This window comes from Ceratotherium simum, chromosome 21 (assembly GCF_057802395.1).
Source record: "Ceratotherium simum simum isolate JZ-2026a chromosome 21, ASM5780239v1, whole genome shotgun sequence".
Lineage (NCBI taxonomy): Eukaryota > Metazoa > Chordata > Mammalia > Perissodactyla > Rhinocerotidae > Ceratotherium > Ceratotherium simum.
Genome location: NC_141920.1, coordinates 45,958,714 through 45,975,590, shown reverse-complemented (window position 1 = coordinate 45,975,590; position 16,877 = coordinate 45,958,714). Strand labels below are relative to the sequence as shown.

Below are 16,877 nucleotides of genomic sequence, written 5' to 3'. Positions count from 1 at the left end.
TTATTGTTTCTTTGTGCAAAGATATATATATTGCCTGCTTTGTTCACTCTCCGAGCATCATTGCTGTGTGATCTCCGAAAACACGTATTAAACTGAGTTTTTCTCCTGTTAATCTGGTCTTGTGTCAATTTTATTATTAGTCCAGCCATAAGAACACAAGAAGGGCAGAAAGGGGATTTTCTTCTGCCCCGATATAAACTACTTGATGCTCACAACCCAGCTGGGAAGGTGATATTACTCTATTTTCCAGAGGGGAACATGAAGCTAGTCTAGAATACGGACATTTTTATGCTTTCTGTATCGTCCTGTTTACTCATTCAAATATAGGGTATAGAGCAGCGGTTCTCAAACTTGAATCCCCTGGTGGGTTTGTTAAAATACAGGCCACTGGGCCCCACCCCACAGAGTGTCTGATTCACTAGTTCTGGGGTGGAATCCGAGAATCTGCATTTCTAACAAGTTCTCCAGTGAAGCTGATGCTGGTAGCTGGCACCACACTTCGAGAACCACGGTTGAGGCTGCCTCGCTAACAAGCACTGGGCGATGCCAATGCTGCCTGAGCCAAGCGGGGACCACATTTCAGGTATCAATTACATCCTAATATGCACATTAGCATAGCAAATAAATTTGTGAGGAATTTGTAAATGCAGACACACAGACTCAGGCATTTCGCCTCGAAGGGGCCTACCTGGTTTAGTAAGTGATTCCCAGGCTCTCTGAGGATAGTGTGAAAGATGACAGGAGTGGAGCTGTAGTAAAACAGAGCTGGAGCAGCCATTTCAGAGGAATTGCCTTGCACGTCTTGTTTACTTTATCTTCCAAACTGGGCCAAACTGCCAACATTCCAAGAAGTCAATAAGGACAAGAACATCCTGTTTGTAGGGACTAGTGAAACTGGACTTTGCTAACGACTGAATCACTAACCAATCAACGAAGTACCAGTCCAGCCTTTTGCCCGATGACTGAATCTCAAGCCAGCTGAGGCAGAAATGAAAAGCAATATGATATTGGGGTATATAAGGAAGTCACTTGGTTTAAAACTAATTCAGCCTGACCTTGTTTTTCCAGAAAGGCCTGACATGCCCTGTTGAGCATGCATTGTACATCTGCTTTAAACATTTACTATGTCCCAAGGCCAAGAATGATGCCCTTAAGGACAGGGATATATGCCTCCCCCAACCCATATCAACATTTCTTTAAGGATAAGCATTTCTTCCCAGAAACTAAGGATTAATTAATGATCTGCTGTGCTCATCTCATGACCACCGACCTGCTGACCACCGACCTGCTGTGCTCATCTTGTGACCACTGACCTGCTGTGCTAGCAAAGCATCTCATGACTGTGGTAAAATAGATGTTCCTGTCGTATGTGATGTACGTTCCTTGTTCCAAGACAGTATACAACTGCTCTGTACACCCCGCTTCTTCAGAGTCCTTCCTTCCCTGGTGAAGGTTGTTCTCCTGGGCTACAGTCCTCAGAACTGGCTCATATAATAAACTCACCCCAATTTTTACTTATAGATTGATTATGGATTATTTGCATCGACACAATCAATGAAGTACAAACCTGGCCTTACCTCATCTAGCACCAACGAACTCTTCCTTAATACAACTTACCTCATCCTCCTCTTCTTTTTTCCATAAAAACTCTGAGCCCCTCTCCTGTGATTGGAGCACACTTGAGTTTCTACTTGAATCTGTGTCTCCCAAATTGCAATTCTTGAGACCTCAAATAAACTTTTTACTTCTCTTGCAGTTTATGCCTCTTTGTTGTTGACAATAGCAATCACCTGGGCCTTTGTTCATGCCAAAGGTTTCCATTCCCTTCCTTGGAGGTTCTGATTCAGTGGGTATGAGACAGGCCTGGGAATTTCCATCTTCTCAAGTACCCATAGGGATTCTTTTTTTGTGTGTGCGTGTGGAAGATCAGCCCTGAGGTAACATCCATGCCAACCCGCATCCTTTTTTTTTTTGCCTGTTTGTCTCCCCAAATCCCCAGTAGATAGTTGTATATCATAGTTGCACATCCTTCTAGTTGCTGTATGTGGGACGCCGCCTCAGCATGGCCGGACAATCGGTGCGTTGGTGCGCGCCCAGGATCTGAACCTGGGCCGCCAGTAGTGGAGCGCGCGCACTTAACCGCTAAGCCACGGAGCCAGCCCCCCACAGGGATTCTTATCCCATGAGAAGTGTGGGGAAGGAAGTCCTCCAGTGGAAGCCCCTTACTTAACAGATAAGGAAATGGAAATGTGAGGAGTTGGTATATGTAGCCCAGGTCTCTGGTAACACCGAACACAACAGCCCCTGGTACTGGGGGCAACAGCTTTCTCAGACCCTGGCCTCACTCCACCTGGCTAAAGGTCAGTCCAGTCCCTGCGGAAAAATCCAAGGCCCAACCAAATCAGTGCAAGTTCATAGTGGGACCTCAGGCCCCTGGGTGTGCTCTGTGCAGAGCCAGCGCTTAAGGACCCTGTGACCTCTGGCCCGCAATCATGTACCAGGCACTAACTAAGTGCTTATGAGGAGTGATATCATGAATTCTTACAAGAGCAGCCTTACGAGGGAGGGAGGGACGCTCATCCTCAATTTCTGGATGAGGAGGCTGAGGCCCAAAGAGCTGAGATAACTTGTTTGAAGTTACACAGGTAGAAGGTAACGGAACTGGGTTAAGACCAGTTTTAGGGTTTGTCTCATTCCAGAGATGGGCAGGACTGTTAACCACACCTGTCCTGCCTGCATGGTTATGACATAATAAGAATTATTATGGTTTTATTATTTATTATATACAGTCTTTGACCCTAGTTCCTGACACAGTGCTCCTAAAACCCTTGCAATTTCCTGAGTGATAGAGGTGATAGAAGCATCTTTTGTTATCCATGGCAAGCCCCTTTCAACCATACCTGAGTTTATGTTAATCTGGGGAAGCCCCCAGATAGCTTCCAGATGGGGGCTGGTTGCCATTGGAAGCAACCATGTGATTAGAGGGCTGGAACTTTCAGCCCCACCCCCTACCCTACCCCACCACCACAGAGGGGAGAGAGGCTGGGGACTGAGTTAATCCCCAGTTAATTTCAGTGGCCAATGATTTAATCAACCATGCCTACATTATGGAACTTCCATAAAAAATATAAATAAAGGGTTTTGGAGAGCTTCTGTTTGGTGAGGCTGAGAGGATGGTGCACCTTAATCTCCACGGGAACAGAAGCTCCTGAGCTCAGGACATTGGAGACCCTGTCCTAGATACCTCTTCCTCTAGCTGTTCATTTGTATCCTTTATCTTTTATAATACACTGTAACAGTAAGTAAAGTATTTCCCGCAGTTCTGTGAGACTTTATAGCAAATCATTGAACCTGAGTAGGGGTTGTGGGAATCCCTGATTTGTAGCCAAGTCAGATAAAAGTGTGGGTAACCTGGGGACCCACTACTTGCCATTGGCGTCTGAAGTGGGGGCAGTCTTGTGGGACTGAGCCCTTAACCTGTGGAGTCCACACTAACTCTGGGTAGTCGGTGTCAGAATTGAATTTAATTGTAGGACACCAGCTGCTGTCCACTGTGAGAGATGACAGGAGTGGAGCTGTATTAAAACAGAGCTGGAATAGATATTTCAGAGGAATAGCCTTGTGCATCTTGTTTTCTGTATCTTCCAAACCGGACCAAGCCGCCAACATTCCAAGAAGTCAGTAAGGACAAGAATATCCTGTTTGTAGGGACTGGTGAAACTGGACTTTGCTGATGACAGAATCACTAACCAATCAATGAAGTACAAGTCCAGCCTTTTGCCTGATGATCGAATCTCAACCCAATCTATGAAGCACAAACCTATCCTTACCTTATCCAGCACCAACGAACTCTTCTTTCATACAACTCACCTCATCCTCCCTTTTCCAAGGTTTAAAAACCCTGAGCCCTCTCCTGTAATCAGGACATGTTTTGGGTTTTTACCTGAATCTGTGTCTCCCAAGTTGCAATTCTAATTGCACAAATAAATATCTGCTGTTTAAATTATAGTGATTTTTCCTTGGTCAGTGATTTTTCCTTGGTCAACACCACAGAGAATTGGAGAATTGACTGATGTGGGGAAAAGCCCACACATTTGGTGTCAGAAGTGTTATGAGTAGAGAAAGTTTTCTTTTAGTGGTGAAGGAAGATGCCTCCTAAATAAAGGGCCCATGTGGAACCACACAGCCTCCAGGTTCAGGGCAATGGTGTCTGGAGAACGTCTAGAAGATGTGCTTATCAATATCTGCACCTCTTACTTCCCGACACCCTCTCCACTCTGGGTGACTGGTGCCTGTGCTGCCTGACCCACCCACAGTGGGCCCCTGAGCCCTGTCCTTCCTCTCAGAGACCCCAATTTATCTTTCTTCATCCACTCCTCCTCAACATACGTAAACTCTAATTTCCTCCCTAGGCTGATCTCAGCTAGTGGTTCAGAAAGCCTTAGTTTATACTAAGCTGTGAATGACTAATGGTACATTTGACACTCTGCCAGTAAGTGCTACTTACTAATTCAAAATGAGTCTCTGGTTGGAATTACAGGCAGATGGGAAAGAGATTTTAGGGCAGGCCATTCTCCTTTTTAGAAGGTAAGAGAAAGGAGAAAGAAGACTCTGTAGCTCAGTAGTTCCTCCCTTGACATCTTTCCATCAGGGATAGTGGGTTCTAGGTACCCCATTAGCTAAAGAAGAGAAGCTATTCCTAAACATGGGAGGAGAAATCTATAACTTAAAGTCCCTACGTACTCCGGTGACCTTGGCTGACCCATGGCACCGTCTTAAGGCCTGGAGACCCTTGTGTGCCTTTCCCTATCTTCCCTCAGTCCATCCACGGATGACCCTTTATCTCCCTGGGCTCGGCTGGAACTCACAGGCTCTGTCACTGCTGAACATGAGGCCCGCAGAGAAACAGAAGCTGGGGCGTCCGCCTCCCTTGCACACCCCCAGAGCCTCCTGGGGGGTCAGCAGTGTTAGGAGCCTGAGCTTCCACATAACTGATCTCCTCTCTGAGCCAACTGATTAGGAGTCCAACTGACAGCCCACAGGCCACAGCCAGCCCTCTGAAGCATTTTCTTTCATCCTCAAAATGCTTTTTAAATTGGGATTCGTTTACACAAAAATCTGGATTTCTGGCCTCTCTTGAAAAATATCAGAAGACCCACATTCATTCTTGTATGACAACAGCTCGTTGGAACTAAGTTAGCAGCTTTCCTTTCCCAGAAGGGGCCTGTACTCTCCAGTTGGCTCTGGTCCCCACCAAAACAATCTGTCTAACACCACGCCCACTCATCCATTTCACTCATATCACTCTGTCTGGCCCTGTAGGATTACCTAAGTTTTGGTCTCTAAGATGGCCCCCAGTGAACCCCACAACCTCATGTTCACACTCTTGAGTGATGTTTCCTTGAGCAAGGGCTGGATGACTGGACTGGCTTCTAGTGAACAGAATGTGGCACAAGTGATGCAGCATCCCTTTCAAGATTACGTTGTAAACAGACCGGGGCTTTCATTTCTCTTCTTCGCACCTGTATCACTCACCCTGGGGGAAGCCAGCTGCCAGGTCAGGAGGCCAGCCCTGTGGAAAGGCCCATGTGGCAAGGGACTGAGACCAGCCAAGTGAGTTTTGATGTGGATTCCCCACTGATCAAGCCTTCTGATGACACTGCAACCCAGCCAACAACTGGACTGCAATCTCATAGGGACTTTGAACTGGAGGCACTCAGCTAAACTGTGCCCAGATTTCTGACCCAGAGAAACTGTGAAGTATAAATGTTTGTTGTTTTAAGTCACTATGTTTAGGGTAATTAGTTTTGCAACAATAGATAATACAGCTTTGGATTTTGTTGTGAAAGTGGTTTTCTGCGTATCAGCATGAAGACATTTGAAAGAATATTATTCAGGGAAATTAGGCTCCATCCATTTTGCCTCAGCCCAGTGAACCTGCTGGTGACAGCCACACATAGAAGGATTTTGTCACCTGATTTTAGGTGCCAGAGCAATATCCAAAACATATTGCTGTCAGGATTTTACATTATGAAAAAGAGCCCAGAAATTAATGCTATTAATACGTCCGCGATTCCTCAGTGAACAGGAAGTTTCCCCTCTAGTGATATTTAAATCATTTAACTTAGAACAAGCTTTCCCATGGTTCTACAATCTCTTTGAAGACATTCACTCTTTTAAGACACAATCCCTGGTTAAAGAAATTTAGGGACAAGCAAAGGAGAGGGTTGTAGAAGGGGTGAGGAATAAATCATTTCAGTGTTAATTGTTAAGAAACACTATTTAAAACTTGTAAATAAGGCAAAAAGGTGGGTGGGGCATGTCTTTTCTGATAAAGTATTCAGTGCTATGAATTTTCCTCTGATTGCTGCTTTAAGTGTATGTTATTGATTCTGACAGGTAGTGTTTTGATTTTATTTTTTAGAAATTCTGTAATTCCAGTTTGTATTTCCCCTTTCACTCACAAGTTGTTTATTGGAAAGTTTTGAAATTTCCAGGTGGAAGAGCCCTTTGTTTTTGAGTATGTCCTTTCATTGTGATGCTTGGGTGTTGTTTAACAAGATCACTTAAAGGTTATTTCATTATCTAGGGAAATACACTTGTGTTTGACTTTGCTATGTGCTATTAATGAAGGGCTCAGGCACTGTGAGGTCCCATGTCAGCCTGGAGATTTCTGTTCAGAAAAAAAAAAAAGGATTACCCCAAAAGTTACAGTTTTATTGCCTTGTAGGACTTTAACCATTTTTGATTTTAATTCAGCACACTTATTACAGAATGACTTTTTAAGTCAACTACAAACACATCATTTGTCAAAGTGTTCTTCGAACCAGCTTTACACTGGTTGAGTGGAACAAAGCTTTGACAGATGTCCTTTCTATACTGTACAAGAATCATGTTTTAACTTTTTGAAAATTATAAATTGACACAATAGCCCTTTAAATCTACATCTCCCTTATCTCCCTTCCTAATTATGAAAACTCAGAGTTACAACTGAGCCTGGAGAAATATGTGGTTGAGGGGAAACAGGGGAATCTATTTCACTCCTTATGTTTAGAAAACAAAGCTCCTTGAAGCAAGTGAGAATGTGTTGAGGCCCGACAGGCAACATTTAATATCAGAAATGGATGGCCAAAACGCGCTGGAAAAAATACCCTGTAAACCATGAAATCCACTGCTTTTTGGAAACACAAACAGGAACTGCTGTCCAATAAGTTCATGGCATTCCTAGAAAGTCACATCCTGGGGGGCTGATCTGTGTCCTGGAAGCGTTTGGAGCACATGGTGAGAGACAAGCATGTGTATCCATAAGAAACCAACTGCTCCTCCAGAGAGAGGCCACTGTCCCTGAGACCTCTCCAGGTGGAGTGTCCTGGGAGATCTCACCGGAAAAGGGGGAAAGGGAACAGGGTGGAACCCTCCGGAAGGCTACATAGCATGGGGGTGCCACAGGAGATAGTCAGGCCAGGTCCGATTTCCTTCCCTGCTGTAGACTAACGAGCCCTGGCACTTCCACCTCCCTGGGCCTCAGTTTCCCCATCTGTAAAAGGAGGAGATTTAGACTAGATAAAATGTAAGCCTTCACTGTCCAATACAGCAGCCACCAGCCACATGTGGCTACTGAGCACTTGATATGTGGCTGGTTTGAATTAAGATGTGCTCAGTGTAAAGTACACACTGGATTTCAAAGGTGTGGTACAAAAAAAAAAAGATTTAAAATATCTGATTAATATTTTTATATTGATTGCATGTTGACATGACAATATTTTAGGTACACCAAGTTAAAAAAAGTATATTATTGGGCCGGCCCCGTGGCTTAGCAGTTAAGTGCGTTTGCTCCGCTACTGGCGGCCCGGGTTCAGATCCCGGGCACGCACCGACACACTGCTTCTCCGGCCATGCTGAGGCGGTGTCCCACATACAGCAACTAGAAGGATGTGCAACTATGACATGCAACTGTCTACTGGGGCTTTGGGGAAAAAAAAAAAGGAGGAGGATTGGCAATAGATGTTAGCTCAGAGCTGGTCTTCCTCAGCAAAAAGAGGAGGATTAGCATGGATGTTAGCTCAGGGCTGATCTTCCTCACAAAAAAAAAATATATATATATTATTAAAATCAATTTCACTTGTTTGTTTTGTTTTAATGTGGCTACTAGAACATTTAAAATGACATCTGTGGCTTACTTTGTACTTCTATGGGACGGCACTAAGGCCTCTCCAGGTGTAAGTGTCTAGGAAGAATTTATTTATGGAAAACAAAAGACACAACAAATACTGATGTCAGGTATGCTTTGCAATATTATTATGAAAAATTATCAATATGTCAATCGCTCTAACCACATCTCTAACTGCTATTGTTTCCACCGCAGGGCGCTTAGTCCTTTCCTCCTCGTAAACTGGTGCACGGTGCCCCCAGACTCTTGGCATGGGACACGACGTCTACTCACTGTCCAGGGGACATGCAGGGAGGTCAAGGGCCCAACGCTCATATCTATGGCTTTTAAGCACCCACAGATCCATGCAAGGATTTGTTCAATGAAATTATTGACTAAAATGTGATTTTGGTTCCATCCATTATTTTTCAAGCCCCTGCCATCTCTGTCCACTGTTACACAACAGTGAATTGTTGTCTGGGCTGTACATGGGGAGAAAAGACTCTCCACACAAAGAATAGTCTGAAAATTCAAAAACCAGGAATCACTGAGGCCCAAGATGTGGAGCTGTGCCAGATATGGATGATGGAGGTAGAGTGAAACATCACCCCTGGTTTATCTATTTTGTAGAGTCAGATTTTAGCAAGTAGGTTTCTTCAAAGCCAGTCACACCTCTATCCTTTGTGGTGCCAGAGAGCTCTTCTCCGGCCTCTTTGAACTATAATCACAGGCTTTCTGTTTCTGAAAGACCAATATGATGCACCCGTTATCCAAACCATGCAAAAGGACCACACTGAAGCTCTACTCTTGAGGTGGGCTCTCGAACAACCCCGCTGGTTTGTGAACTCAGGCTCGGGGCTTCTCCCCACAGAATGAACCATTTGGAGGCACAGAAGAGCAGGGTCTCTGTAGTTACAACACATCTTCTTTCTGGTCAGTTAAGACCAAATGCTCCCATGTCCCAGAGGCAAAGGGAGGCTGGGAAGCAGCCACTCAGAAACAGGCAGCTCTACCAACTTGTAGGCTGGTGAGGGCAGGCTCACCTGGGCACTCCTGGGAGACATTAGAACTGTTGAGTGGGCAATTCAGACTGGTCCTCTTCTGGCACTGTTCTATGCTATTGAGAGGACCCCCCCCTCAGGTCAGGGACATGGCAACAAAAGGACAGAACAGATCCCTCACGGCAGAGCTCGTTATGAACTGAAGTTTACTTCCTGGCACTACAGCAGGGCCACAGCTAGGTCTTCTACCACAATTTTATCTTCAGACAAAAGAAAAGGCAGATACCAGCTTAGCCCATGGGAGCTCCACTGTCAGTTGATAAAGTGGGTCTCCACCAGCCTAGAAGGGTAGTTGGAGCCTGATGGGGAAAGGTGGAAGGTGAGGGAGAGGAGGCAGAGTGGGCAAATCCTGGAGGCCAGGCATTGGCAGGTTTGGGCCACAGGAGCAGACCCATGATGGTGCAGTGGCAGGACCAGTGCAGGAAAAGTTGGGGAGAAGGTGGAGCACAGCCGGAAAGTCCTTGAATGTCAAGGCAACGAGTACAGACCTGGTCCTGGGCCCCGCATGGAGCCAGAGTCCACAAGCAGGCCGCGTGGATGGATGGAATGGTTTGGGAGAAAACAAACACACAGGTTTGATGGTAGTGCAGATGGATTATGAGCGTCATCCGTAGCACCCACAAATGAAAGAATGAGAACCTAAGTAAGGAGGTGGATGTAGGAAAAGGAAGAAGGGTGTGGATTTTGGAGACTTGAGGGAGATTTGCCAGCACTGGGCACCTGGACAAGGTAGGGGTGAGGGTCTTGGGGGAAGCTGTGGAATTCAGGAAAAGGAGGGACTGAAGATGACTTTGAGCATCTCTGCCCTAGTGCAGGACAACCTAGAACTTTCCCAGCCTAGATGATGTTTTTCTTACACAATCTCTTTCACACAACACACCCTTGAAATCTGATAGCAACACGTGTCCAATTTTATTACTTAGGTGCAGATAACTTTGGTTGCCTTGTCCAGGGCATCACCCACCGCCCCTATGTGTTTTCACAGACACCTCGTAGAGCAGGAAGATCCTCTTTCTCACAGGTGGTTGAGGGAAACTAAGGATGGTGCTGGGAAGGACTGTGGAAAATATGTTTGTCCAGCACAGATTTCTGTGGCCAGAGCTTTCAGGATGTGACTCCACAAGAACAATAACCTTGGGGCACTCTCGATTACTCCAGAATGCTCAGACAATCTGTGCATTATCCACGACCATCCTGTCCTGCGACTTTTCTGAGTCATTTCCATGAGCCAGGACAGATGGGAAACCACAAATCAAGGCTTGCTACCAGTGGTTAGCAACTCTGGTTTAAAAATACAAACTGGATAGGGGAAGATAATGCTGAAAAAGAAGCCTAGTGACTGCCTTTCAATTATCTACACTTTACACAAAATCATATGAGCCCTAATGACCAAGACAGGGATAACGAGCACGAAGAATTCAGCTGTGAGCCAAGAATGTAACCATGAATTCTTACGCTCTGTGAGATTGTCCTCTCCGGTTATAGGGCATGTGGGGAAGAGCACTGCAGTAGCATAAGAGAGTCACCCCCAATTTTAGCTCCACCCACCTTCCTAGATTATACGGAGTCAACCTCAGCTCTCACATCAAAGGCCACTTCTGGGGCCGGCCTGGTGGCAAAGTGGTTAAGTTCGGCACAGTCTGCTTTGGCGGCCCGGGGTTCGTGGGTTCAGATCCCAGGTGCAGAAACCACACATCAAGCCATGCTGTGGCAGCGTCCCACATACAAAATAGAGGAAGATGGGCACAAATGCTATCTCAGGGCCACTACTCTTCAGCAAAAAGAGGAAGATTGGCAACAGATGTTAGCTCAGGGCCAACCTTCCTCACCAAAAACAACAACAACAACAACAACAAAAGGCCACTTCCTCAGGAAAGATTTCTCTGGAACTCCACATTAGGTTATATTTTCTCAGTGCCCCTTTTACTTCTCACAAGAAACATTGTTTCCTCTTAAGATTTATTATTACGAGTTTAGTATTGTGATTATTTGATTCATATCTTTCTTTGCTTTCAGACTGAAAGTTCCACAAAGTCAGGGATGGCTTGTGGTGTTTCTCTCCCAGGCAACTGAACGCTACCCCAGCATTCTTAAAACCAACCTCCAAAGAGTCAGTAGTAAATGTCCAAAGGGCAGTTGACCTCATCCTGGTAGATAACTGCATGCCTAAGTATGGAATAATTAATAATAATATTTATTTATTTATCATAACTGAAATGACATTATTCCATAATAACTAATTATGGAATAGCCATAGTAAAGAATAGCACTGTCTATAAAGAAGAGGAAAGAAAGAAAAGATGTATAAGCTAACTCTATCATTTACATGGAGGATCTAACTTAAATAAATTAAACAATTTAAGCTCCGCCAAAAAAAAAAACAAATACAGACAATGCCAAGTTAAACACTCTGCCACTCTGCCAATGCTTTCCTCAAGGGCATCTGACTCAAGAGAGATGAAGAAACAGGACTTGCCCTCAGCAGGTTCAGACAGGCCCCTCGCCTCTTGTCTGACGGATTCTCTCATAGGATGTAGCCCAGAAATACAAGTGAACTATTTCACCTGCTGTTCAACTGAAAATTTGAAAAACAAAAATGACTTTTCCCAGGACTGCAGGAAAAACTGGCTACAATGGACATAAAATAGGTAGTAGTGGGTCCAACAAGGTCTCTTCCTAAGGAATTTTCAAAGGCAATTTTGACTATACTCGATTTTCTCCTTTTGCCCTGACTTTACAATCTAACTACTATGTAAGATTCAATCCCACTGTGCTTCCCGAACACAAGCTGGTAATCACGGACTAGCCAATATTTAGGCTGATGTAGGCAGTGGCTTGGGTCAAGGAGGGGGTTGAGTTCATCCCTTCTACCAGGATGAAATAAACATCTCAGCCTAAGACTGTGCGGAATGAGTCAGGAGCCTGGTGGGTTTAGTGCCTGGTCTCTAGGAGACTTGAGGAGCCCCTTGTCTGCCTCATGTGGGTGGATGTTATACAAGTTGATTCAAGTTGAGTAAACCAATTGAGAATTAACACTGCTATGTCCACAGAGCTAAACTATTAGGACTGAGAATCGAGACCATCTGTGTCAACATAACTATTTCTTCCAAGATATTCTTGCCCAGGAAGTTAAGGCTGTAAACCAATAAATAATTTTGCTGTTTGCTGCAGGAAATTCCTGCAAATTTATCCTGGCAAACAGTTTGCTCACCTGGTAAAACAGCTTGCTTATCAAACAGTGATTTACGAGCCAAGACCCTCGTCTTGCTGAACTATTAGGACATAAACTTTGCTGAAACCCAATCACTTCTCTCCTTGAAAAATGCAGCTTTAAGGACTTGGGCCTAAACCTCTAAACCCTATAAAGATGCCTCCTGACCTCCCCTTGCTTAGACACCAACAGGACTGTGTCCTGGCGATGTCCTTCCTTACTACAGTCAGTTTAATGAACCTAGCTTTATAGCAGGCTCTTCTGATGGATTTTTTGGAGTCCATAATTGACACAGTAAATCAGGTTTGGTCTCTTGGAAACAGGAGGCGTATAAATGCTAGTTAATAAATACTTACAACCCATCAGGGTGGGATAATTATTAAACATTGTCAGTTTTCCTCAGTAATAAAATTAAGAGGCCTCTATATCATTCCTCCTTTGAGGAAAAGATCTGGTGTTTGAACACCTGCCTGTGACAGATCTCAAACGCACATTTTACCTCCATTTTTCTACTCTTTTACATGATTCTGTATTTTCCAAATTTTCTACAATGGGTATGTATTATTTCAAGGGTGAGTGAGAGGACACAAAGCAAAAGCCAAAGGAAGAAAATTAATTCCCCAAGTGTCAATTAGAAATAACCACCAAGTCTTAATTTAAAAAACACCCACACAGAATATACAAAATACCCATTTAGAATCTTATCGCATTAAGCTAGCAATGAGATCCCACTTTATCCCACTAACATCAATATGCATATAAAAAAGTTGTGCAGTTTTAGTCACACTGCCTTGTTCTCTCTTGTCTGATCATAAGAGGCCTCTGGGGTGTTCGATAAAATACACTAACTAGCAAATAACATTCAACCAGTCTAGGGTGAGGCCCAGGAATCTGTTTATTGTTGTTGTTTAATGAGCTCTTAAGTGGTTCGTACAATCAAGCAAAGTGTAAAACACACGAGTCTACAGCATTGATTCTCTGGAACACAAAGTCCAGCTTCCATCGTAAAATCACCCAGCTGAAAATGGAGTAGCTGATTGCCTCAGTTGTCTTACCCAGGTTGGCATCTCTCTGTGCCTGGGTCCTGGGCCTGTCTGGAAGCACTAACTCACAAAAACCCCAACCTACTGTAAAACCTGGTTACAGCTCCCAGCTGGGCTCAAGCAAGCTCCCTCAGCCAGAGCCAGCTCAGAGAGCAGGCTTCCCTCTGCAGTTCGCAGGAGCGCCTGTGGCTCCCCAGGCAGCAAAGGGAGCAAGTTGCCGATCAGCAATTCCAATCAAGGCTTCCTTTTACCTTAAAGAAACTTCCTCGCTTGTCCAGACCGCGGGCACCCATGATCCAAGCTGACATTTCCCCCAGCGAGGCTCTACTGCACGCCTGGGACTCCTGAAGGTAGAGACATTTTTAATGGTTAGTTCAGCCTGTAGGAAATTCCTTTCTAAGCCACAGAACACTCACAACAACAGTCCTGCCAAGATCTTTTTCCGTCAATAACACAGTGCCATTTATTTCCCACCACAGCCCTTCCACCTCCTTTCAGGCTGATTTCCTGCCTCAGACAGCACAGTTCCTAGACTGTGCCCCACCTCACCGCCCCACCACCCGCTTCTCCAGCTGACGCAGAAGGTCTCTGGGACTGCGCAAAACAGAATGATTGCTTTGTGTTTGCTTGACCTTGTGCTCAAGTCCGAAAGGGACCAATATGAGATGTCACCGTAATCTGCTCCAAAGCTCATGGACTGAATGTGGCTGATTGCAGGGGGACAGCGGAAGAATGAGACCCTGCCTGTCCAAGGAAATCCTGCTGGAATGGGATGAGGTCATCCTTAACGCTGCCAGCCCTCTCCCCCAGGCAAGGTCAACACAAGGGCACTGGGAATAAATCCCTCTATTTTCTCCACAGTAATCAAAGACTGGGATGAAATCCTGTGTCTCTGTTTATAGAGGTCAGTTTGTGTAAGAAATAGCATGTAAACAGCTCCATGATAACCCAAGGGCGGGGGGGTGCACTTTGGAACACAGAGGAAAATTTAAAGGCATGGTATGATTCTGAATCATAACCATGGCTATGTGAGCTTGGAATTTCCCTCACTCGAGTACCAAAACCCATTAACGTTCCCTCTCAGCCACAAAACCTTTGATGTCCATTTCTAAGTAAAACTCACACATACCTGGGCAGCTGGCCTTACCCTGGCCAGTGTGCACTGAGGAGACACGATGGAGCGTCCCTAAACCTTCCTTAACCAGAGACGCTGGACCAAGAGCAATTATAAAATGGCCCTCTCGCTCACAATCCCTTCTGCTCCCCACAACATGCACAGGATATAGCTGGTCCTAACCACGACCAACACGGTGGGAGGACAATAAAGGAAATAGTAAGTGAAAACATTTTCAAATATTAAGAGAAAAATATTAAGTGAAACAATCTCATGGGACATTAAGGAATATTAAAAAGGGTTCAGGAGTGGGGGGGGGGGGAGGCGCTGAGGTCACCATAGCCGCTACCAGTTTCTAAGGCTGTTTCATTATTTGCTGGGGGACAGAGAGCCAGCAGCACCAAAGGGACATTTCAACAAGGGGAAAAGCATAATTACACACTTTGGAGAGGACTGCATACACATTAGTGAGCAACGATCTTTGGAGAGAGGCTTGTTTTAGTGCCACGATTTGCCTCTATTGAGCTGCTATGACTGGTGGAATCCCATCAAGGAAAAAACAATAGTGCAGCGCACACCCACCGTCCTTCCAGAGCCTTCACCTATTTTAGTCCTTTCTCCAATGGCTCAGTCCCTTTAAAGGTTTAGAGGTGTCTTCCCTGTGTTTCTTCCCACTTGCAATCCTGCTGGGATGAAGGCCAACGTTCCAAACCCTCCTGAGAAGACTGGTGAGATTTCCACTGCTGTTCTGCTGACTCCAGAGGTTCAGGTTCTCGGGCTCAGTAGCTGAATGGAGCCCCAGCTCCAAGGCCTTTGAAGTTCATCACTTATTAGCAAAGTCCACAGATTGGAGTCACTCCAGAAAGAAAACACAGTACTGTGTTCAGAACTGAGTGAAATGGAACCACACTGTAACCTTCGGAGCAAATGATTAACTGTTTAGACCCAGAAGCACACAAATAAAAAAGTAAATGTCTTGAGGGGCTGGCCCGGTGGCGTAGCAGTTAAGTTCACACACTCCCCTTCGGTGGCCTGGGGTTTGCATGTTCGGATCCTGGGCGTGCACTGACGCACCGCTTGTCAAGCCATGCTGTGGCGGCGTCCCATATAAAGTCGAGGAAGATGGGCACAGATGTTAGCCCAGGGCCAGTCTTCCTCAGCAAAGAGGAGGATTGGCAACGTATATTAGATCAGGGCTAATCTTCCTCACACACACACACAAAAAGTAAACATCTTGAAACCAAGCCTAATGTCTGCAATTCTTTTCCTTTCAGACGTTTACTCGGCAAGGGATTTGACATCCCACAGCAGTTAAGGAACAGCTCAGCGAGAGCCAAGACTTCATTCCTCATCCAGACCCAAGTCTCTTTGTTCTGTTCAGAAGTTTCCTAATATACAAACCTTTTCTGATGAGCCACGACAGGCAGGGAATTTTGCATATAGCAACGGAGCAATTTGGATTCCAAATTTTACTAGTTTAATTAGCTGCCTGAAAAGTGCATGCATGCACTCCAACCTCAAGTGGTCCTCAATGAAACATCCAGTTGGATTCTGTGCGGGCCAGGCAGATACATCACATTTCTTCAAGAAGATACAGGTCGCATCCCTCCTTCTTCATAATGCTGCTCCAGGATGGAGATGAGAATAGGCGATAAGAAGAGGCTGCCAAGTGCCACAGTAGGTCCTTCCCAAGGAATGAAATCCATGTGGACGGCAGCACATCATAGGTTACGCTAATTTTTAAAATAAAGTTCTTAACAGCCCAAAAGAAGTTTTGGTTTAAGGTCTTTCCTGCTGTAACAATAGTTTCTTTCCCAAACCATAACCTCTAACACCTTGGCTCAATATTGACAGAAATTTAATATAATTTAAAACAATAACTTCTTTCCGTTCATGGTTGCCCACTCCTCCCCCGAGAAGTTACACCAGCAGATTCATCCTAAAATCACCCCAATAACAGGCTGGACTAAGAAACAAAAAAGGTACCGTAGTTTGAGAGGCTGTAAGATTCCTCCAGACTTACACAGTGGAAGCTTCTACTTTCCTGGTTTCCCTGAAGGATAAAGTGGATTCTTAAAAAACAAGCCCAGCACGTCCAGCGGATCTTTCCAGATGCTAGCTAAAAGCTAGTAAAGGAAAAAAAAAAAAAAAGCCCTAATGGGACTAAAGGACACTGCAAACATTTTGGAGCTGCCAAGCCTTTTCAATAACATCACTGAAGGAATGTAAACGGAGCTGGTTGCTCTAGTGAGGCCAAAGGACAAAGGCAGGAAGTGAATATTGCTCACTCTCCTAGAGA

General features: G+C 45.0%; 1 protein-coding gene across 9 annotated transcripts in view; it reads right to left on the bottom strand.

Moving 5' to 3' along the window:
* RIN2 (Ras and Rab interactor 2) overlaps positions 1-16,877 on the bottom strand; it is a 215,702-nt gene that overhangs the window by 88,475 nt on the left and 110,350 nt on the right. For 4 of the 9 annotated variants that reach the window (XM_087445668.1, XM_087445667.1, XM_087445674.1 and 1 more), the window contains one exon: positions 13,716-13,808. In XM_087445668.1, the coding sequence (XP_087301794.1) occupies positions 13,716-13,772 (57 nt within the window). In that variant the 5' untranslated portion in view covers positions 13,773-13,808. Of the gene's footprint in view, positions 1-688; positions 1,339-13,715; positions 13,809-14,096; positions 14,266-16,564; positions 16,721-16,877 lie in introns of those variants that run through there. The other 5 variants (XM_087445669.1, XM_087445670.1, XM_014790053.2 and 2 more) reach the window with 5 other exon arrangements.